The sequence below is a fragment of the Nerophis lumbriciformis genome, linkage group LG26, assembly GCF_033978685.3.
Source record: "Nerophis lumbriciformis linkage group LG26, RoL_Nlum_v2.1, whole genome shotgun sequence".
Lineage (NCBI taxonomy): Eukaryota > Metazoa > Chordata > Actinopteri > Syngnathiformes > Syngnathidae > Nerophis > Nerophis lumbriciformis.
This window is the reverse complement of record NC_084573.2, coordinates 11,357,061-11,365,000: the sequence shown is the minus strand read 5'-3', so window position 1 is coordinate 11,365,000 and position 7,940 is coordinate 11,357,061. Positions and strand designations below refer to the sequence as shown.

At 40.3% G+C, this 7,940-nt stretch overlaps 1 protein-coding gene across 1 annotated transcript in view; it reads right to left on the bottom strand.

Moving 5' to 3' along the window:
• The window catches only part of ints9 (integrator complex subunit 9), a 29,303-nt gene that overhangs the window by 12,174 nt on the left and 9,189 nt on the right, over positions 1 to 7,940 (bottom strand). The window contains exons 6-10 of the mRNA XM_061987385.2: positions 6,782 to 6,868; positions 6,589 to 6,709; positions 6,322 to 6,456; positions 139 to 250; positions 1 to 79 (exon numbers count right to left, since the gene is read on the bottom strand). The exon at positions 1 to 79 is cut by the window's left edge and continues 102 nt beyond it. Of these exons, the coding sequence (XP_061843369.2) occupies positions 1 to 79; positions 139 to 250; positions 6,322 to 6,456; positions 6,589 to 6,709; positions 6,782 to 6,868 (534 nt within the window). The remainder of the gene's footprint in view (positions 80 to 138; positions 251 to 6,321; positions 6,457 to 6,588; positions 6,710 to 6,781; positions 6,869 to 7,940) is intronic.

Here is a 7,940-nt window from a genome sequence, read left to right as displayed (position 1 = left end):
AAACACTCCAGGAGGTCGTAGATCACACCGGAAGAGTAACAAGGCACCAACACGTTGCCCCCGGCCCGTATCGTCATGGCTAGAAGAACAAAGGGGTCAGACAATCTAGCTCACCCAGGCCAAAATGTTCAATCCTACCCAGGTTGCTGCAGAATTCTCCCAGCATGCCATCTGGGTTGGCAGTGGGCATCTGGGTGAGGCCCGTCAGAATAAGAACATCGCTGTTCTTCAAGGAGCTTTGGTCCATCGGCTGGAATGGAACAAAAGACTTGAACTCAAGTCTCGCGAGAGAGACAATTGATATTACTAAAAAATGTGTTGGATAAAACGTTGAATCATTTTTTTAAATTATTATTGGTCGGACGATAGCGGGAGTATGGAAGCATGGTTGGTTGCATGAAAAGAGACACTGGCTCTCTGGTAACCCAGCAACGCAGGAATTGATCACGTGACACATTAACAGTCAATCAGGTAAAAAGACGTTTGGTTGATTCTTTGCATGGAGTGAGAAGAGAAAGTCAAAATGAAGAAATTGTGGATAAAAGAGGAAAAGTCACCTGGACAGTTTTTGGATCTTTTAAAAAGGGACCGTAGTCAGACCAATGTGGTCTGTAAATGATGTTAGGCAAGACCGCTATTAGCACACCACCTTAGCCGCGCTCACCCTTTAGAGCACAGCTGTAACCTCCAGCTACTAAACCTGCAGAAAGTAGTTCTTCTCAGGTTACGCTATGTTTACATTTTCACAATTTGCACTATTTTCTTACACTTTATGAAGCATTTCTTACCTATTCCTTATTTTAAGAGCTTATTGTTAAGTGTTCAGAGTGATTTTACGATTTTGTTTACATTGTTTTCTTTCTGCCTTGATAATTGAGGGATTACAATCAGAGGAAGTTACATTTCAAATAAATTATATTATTCTTCTGCTTCGTATTTTCCATAAGTCATAAAAAATATGAATAATCATCAATATCGACCGACATAAAACACTTACAGGGTTTTTCCTAAACTGCCAAGATAACTGTGGCGGTAGGGCTGTGGTCCCAATGACATAATTGAGTAGTTTGCATCATTTGCAATTATATATATATATATATATATATATATATATATATATATATATATATATATATATATATACATACATACATACATATATACATATATATATATACACATACATACATATATACATACATACACATACATACATACATACATACATATATATACAGTGGGGCAAAAAAGTATTTAGTCAGCCACCAATTGTGCAAGTTCTCCCACTTAAAATGATGACAGAGGTCTGTAATTTTCATCATAGGTACACTTCAACTGTGACAGACAGAATGTAAAAAAAAATCCAGGAATTCACATTGTAGGATTTTTAAAGAATTTATTTGTAAATTATGGTGGAAAATAAGTATTTGGTCAATAACAAAAATTCAACTCAATGCTTTGTAATATAACCTTTGTTGGCAATAACAGAGGTCAAACGATTACTATAGGTCTTTACCAGGTTTGCACACACAGTAGCTGGTATTTTGGCCCATTCCTCCATGCAGATCTTCTCGAGAGCAGTGATGTTTTGGGGCTGTCGCCGAGCAACACGGACTTTCAACTCCCTCCACAGATTTTCTATGGGGTTGAGGTCTGGAGACTGGCTAGGCCACTCCAGGACTTTCAAATGCTTCTTACGGAGCCACTCCTTCGTTGCCCGGGCGGTGTGTTTGGGATCATTGTCATGCTGGAAGACCCAGCCACCTTTCATCTTCAAAGCTCTCACTGATGGAAGGAGGTTTTGGCTCAAAATCTCACGATACATGGCCCTATTCATTCTTTCCTTAACACGGATCAGTCGGCCTGTCCCCTTAGCAGAAAAACAGCCCCAAAGCATGATGTTTCCACCCCCATGCTTCACAGTAGGTATGGTGTTCTTGGGATGCAACTCAGTATTCTTCTTCCTCCAAACACGACGAGTTGAGTTTATACCAAAAAGGTCTATTTTGGTTTCATCTGACCACATGACAGTCTCCCAATCCTCTGCTGTATCATCCATGTGCTCTCTGGCAAACCTCAGACGGGCCTGGACATGCACTGGCTTAAGCAGGGGGACACGTCTGGCACTGCAGGATTTGATTCCCTGTCGGCGTAGTGTGTTACTGATGGTAACCTTTGTTACTTTGGTCCCAGCTCTCTGCAGGTCACTCACCAGGTCCCCCCGTGTGGTTCTGGGATTTTTGCTCACCGTTCTCATGATCATTTTGACCCCACGGGATGAGATCTTGCGTGGAGCCCTAGATCGAGGGAGATTATCAGTGGTCTTGTATGTCTTCCATTTTCTGATAATTGCTCCCCCAGTTGATTTTTTCACACCAAGCTGCTTGCCTATTGTAGATTCACTCTTCACAGTCTGGTGCAGGTCTACAATTATTTTCCTGGTGTCCTTTGACAGCTCTTTGGTCTTGCCCATAGTGGAGTTTGGAGTCTGACTGTTTGAGGCTGTGGACAGGTGTCTTTTATACAGATAACGAGTTCAAACAGGTGCCATTAATACAGATAACAAGTGGAGGACAGAAGAGCTTCTTAAAGAAGAAGTTACAGGTCTGTGAGAGCCAGAGATCTTCCTTGTGTGAAGTGACCAAATACTTATTTTCCACCATAATTTACAAATAAATTCTTTAAAATTCCTACAATGTGAATTTCTGGATTTCTTTTCACATTCTGTCTCTCACAGTTGAAGTGTACCTATGATGAAAATTACAGACCTCTGTCATCATTTTAAGTGGGAGAACTTGCACAATTGGTGACTGACTAAATACTTTTTTGCCCCACTGTATATACACACATACATACATATACATACACACATATATACACACACACACACACACTTTTTTTTTTAAAGGCTCAAAAAATGTATTCATACATTTTAAAACAAATTATTACAAATTAGTATTAAAGAAATGTTTTTAATAGATTTGCCGTATTTTCAACTGTTGCTTTTTGTACACTGTATTTAAATTTTCTCAAGTGTTTCCAGACTTTTCAAGACTTTTTTTTTTTTTAATTTAAAAACAACTAGCAACAAATCTAACATTTTCTTCTGGTGTTATTATAAAATGTAGTCGTATTTAGAGACTCTTAACTTCGGTCCCTCCATGTCGCTGACTAAAGAGGCTGCAGCGAGCATTACGTCACACTTGCTTGGCGCTGCTGCTACAGTTGGACTTTCTGTCCTTAAAAGCCACCACTGGCCTCTTAATATTTGCACATTTTGTAGAAGACTGTCGGTGGGTATATCAGCAATATGTATAAAAATGATGTCCACATCACAGACATGCTGACAATGCTCCAGACAATGGCGTGCGTTTTGTTTACATCCAGTTTCGGTAACGCGGTTTTCGGTGATCAAAGTCTTTTTTTGGTGGTCAAGTTTTCAGTATATCACTTGTCAATAGCGCACAAATAATAGGCTATATATGTCAATTCATACTGTAATGACCAGCTAATGTTAATGTTTTATGTGTGGTTTGGATTTGATGTCAGTTTTCCCATGTTTGCAAACACACCGCCCATGCCTGAAAGGTGATTGGCAGAGAATGAGGACGTGTTGTAGCGCGGACTGAAAGTGTTCGCACGGGAGGTAAAACTTGTTGGAATTGTCCGTTTATCACAAGATTGGCAACACAAGTTAAAAATTGCGCCAGACTTTGTGTGATTTCTTCTGGGGGCTACAATATATTATATTACTTAAAAAAATGTTTTAAGTAGAAAACAAACAAACCTATTTTCAAGCTGTGGCAGCAGTGAAAATGCATTACATTAAGGGGAAACCCTGACTTACCTTGTGATACAGTTTTTTAGCCACATGGCACAGCCCTACTCTGATTTTAGCTCGAAATAAGCTTTGCACAACACATGGAAACACCTTAACATGATCCTGTTTGGCTTTTTAAAGATTGGACTAACACACCTGCATTAAACAATGTCGCCCAATTGCCCTTGTGGATCAATAAAGTCTGTCTAAGTGTACTAGCTCTATCTTTTTAGCATGTAGCTACAGTTGCTGCATTGCCCTTCTGTTTAGACTGAGCTATGAACCGACCGGAAGTACAGTTGCCGTTCGGTCTTTTAGCCATCCATAGCGTTTTCACTCGTATGGATTCGTCATTCATAACTCTAAGCGACGTTTGTAGGTTTTACAATATAACTAAAACAATTCTTACTTACTAAACCGTCCCATGTGTGATGTCTGTAGGAGTGTTTTCCTGCATATTTGTACGTGCTATCGTGATGTAATCAAGCTAGCGTCGTTAGCATTAGCTACTCTGCTAACACGTTTACGAGTGTCTTAGTTACCGTATTTTCCGCACTATAAGGCGCACCTAAAAACCTCAAATTTTCTCAAAAGCTGACCGTGCGCCTTATAATCCAGTGCGCCTTATATATGGACCGATATTGAGCCACAACAAACCTAAACTTAATTTTCATAAAGTTTAGGTCTCGCAACTACAGTAAGCAGCCGCCAACTTCTCTTTCCCCCATAGAAGAAGAAGCGCTTCTTCTACGGTAAGCAGCCGCCAACTTCATTTTCCCAGCCGCCCCCGTAGAAGAAGAAGAAGCGCGCGGTGCATGCTGGGATATATGACTGCGCGAGGTGTGGTGTTTTGATAAAGACCCCAAAATGGCTTCTATTAAGAGACATGCTTAAGACGCAGAGTTTAAACTTAAGACGATCAGTCACGCAGTAGAACACGGGAATAGAGCAGCAGCGACACTGACTCCATTAATGACGACTTCGACGATGTTGGATGACGTATCCGCCCAACTGTTTAATTCGGACACTGAAGAAGAAGAATTCGAGGGATTCGTGGATGAGGAATAACTTCATAAAGTGAGCTTTACATGTTTATTTTGTGTGTTGTTTTGTGTGACATTAACGTTTGAGCAACGTTGAGTTATTGATATATTGTTATTGCTCTGCACTATTTCCAGTATTACTTTTTTGTGATTGCACTAACGTTTGATTTACCGTAACAGTATCACTGTGTTTTACCTGTTTATTGAATCCGGGAAAAGTTCCCCTCCACTATGTGATATAAATGTTGCACTACATGTTATACCTTGCTGTTGTTAAAAGATAAACAAAACGCCACGTCACTGACTTTACCTCGGGGAAAATAATAAAACAGCTGTTTATTCATTTTGGGAGTGAACAGAGTTGTCAGAACGCTGGTTTGTAATCTATTAATAAAGTTTGACTGACCTATCTGACTGTTTTGTTGACATTCCCTTTAGCGCAGCTCCATCTAACGGATGCATAGGTGCGCCTTATAATCCGGTGCGCCTTATAGTGCGGAAAATACCGTAGTAATATTACTTTACAATGGCATTATTTTTGTATTGTTTCAGTTTCGTGAATTCACCGCAACGTCAGCGTGGAGTTATTGAGTCTGTTTAACTGATTGGATTAAGGTACCGTATTTTTCGGACTATGAGTCACGTTTTTTTTTATAGTTTGGCCGGGGGTGCGACTTATACTCAGGAGCGACTTATTAGTGAAATTATTAACACATTACCGTAAAATATCAAATAATATTATTTAGCTCATTCACGTAAGAGACTAGACGTATAAGATTTCATGGGATTTAGCGATTAGGAGTGACAGATTGTTTGGTAAACGTATAGCATGTTCTATATGTTATAGTTATTTGAATGACTCTTACCATAATATGTTACGTTAACATACCAGGCACGTTCTCAGTTGGTTATTTATACCTCATATAACGTACACTTATTCAGCCTGTTGTTCACTATTCTTTATTTATTTTAAATTGCCTTTCAAATGTCTATTCTTGGTGTTGGCTATTATCAAATAAATTTTCCCCAAAAATTCAACTTATATATGTTTTTTTCCTTCTTTATTATGCATTTTCGTCCGGTGCGACTTATACTCCGGAGCGACTTATACTCCGAAAATGCGGTATGCAAATAAACATTTACAAAAGCTTTCTATGTGAATAACTCATTTCACAAGGTACATATCTGCGGCTTAAAATTAATCTATCTTCTAAAATTTAGTGGGTGAGGCTTTTACATCTCGGTGCGCTCTATAGTCCAGTAAAAACAGTAGTTACTAGTACTCATCGATACCTCCAAAAATGTGCCGTATCGGAACGTCCCTATGTTTTAGTGAGTCTTTGGCGTACCCCGAGACGGAGCCCACGTACCACTACCGTTTGAGACTCACTGGGCGAGAAGCATGTCCTCTAAATACAGGACATCTGGGATCCCTGTTAGTGACTTAGCTCCGCATACCTGTGGGTGTGTGGTGAGGAGAGAGGAGCCCGAAACGTAGGACACTTTCTCGTGATGGGACTGGATGATCCAATTGGAGCTTCCCAAAGAGTAGCCAGAGCTTAAAGGCGAGATTTGTACCGCTCCGAACAGCTCCTGCATGAAGAGACCAAAGAATGTGGTCATTGATAATGGGAAAAAAAATCCTCGTGCTTCTTGATGAGTTTGGAACTGCTAAATTGAACTTGTCTAAAAACGTCTCGGCAGAAAGAAGAAAACCATTCCTACCACTTTCTGTGAGTAACCCACAAGCTGGACTTTGCTGAGCGCTGAGTTGACTTCCTGCATGCCGTAGCATCGCTTCCACGTCCAGACGTCCACTGCATCCTTCAGTGGTCCAGGAAGCATCCTTGTGCAATAGTTGTCATGTCATTTCACTTTACTCGTGTGTTGCTTTTTCCTTCAAAGTGACTTGTTCTACCGTTGTATTTCCTTGTTCTTCCAGCTGGGGGCAGACTGCGCTTTAGGAACTCGCTCCATGAAGTTCACCAGCTCTTCCATCAGCAACCTGATTGACATTTCACACACACTAGTGTTGTCCCAGTGCCAATATTTTGGTACCAAAATGTTTTCATACTTTTCTAAATCACATCATTATTGGCTTTATTTGAACATAAAATCTTATGATACATTTAACATTAGTTCCTTATTGCACTCAAAGAATAAATTTGGCATTAAGATAGAAAATGTGTCTTTTAGTAGTAAGCAAGCAAACAAAGGCTCCTAATTTGTCTGCTGACGTATACAGTAACATACATACATGTCATTTCCCATTCTATTATTTTGTCAACATTATGAAGTTTTATTAATCTTGTGTTGACTTTTTGTGCTAGTTGATTTTTTTTGTGAGCACCATGACAAGGAAAGATTGCTTGAATTGGGTCATATAAGTAAATACTGTATTGCGGGTTTCAAGAAGGTACAAGTCGTGGCCTGTGTTACTCGTGAAATCCACAGGATGGCGACAAAATGCCACATGTCCGACCGCCAGATAAATAAAAATAACATGAAAACACCCCGCCCGGCCAGTTTAGAGTTTATTGAACCAGATTGAAGATGCCGGCGGGACGCCTTTGGCCCACGGGCCGTAGTTTGGACACCACTGGTGTAGATCCCCCCCATTTGTTTACATTCAAGAGTGATAACTTGCTGTGAGCTATTGTTAAGCATGTTTAGCTATTCCTCGTCCTGCAGGCATGATACTTGGAAGTAGAGATGTCCGATAATATCGGAATGCCGATATTATCGGCCGATAAATGCTTTAAAATGTAATATCGGAAATGATCGGTATCGGTTTCAAAAAGTAAAATTGATGACTTTTTAAAACGCCGCTGCACGGAGTGGTACACGGACGTAGGGAGAAGTACAGAGCGCCAATAAACTACCTTTGCGTGCCGGCCCAGTCACATAATATCTACGGCTTTTCACACACACAAGTGAATGCAAGGCATACTTGGTCAACAGCCATACAGGTCACACTGAGGGTGGCCGTATAAAGAACTTTAACACTGTTACAAATATGCGCCACACTGTGAACCCACACCAGACAAGAATGACAAACACATTTCGGGAGAACATCC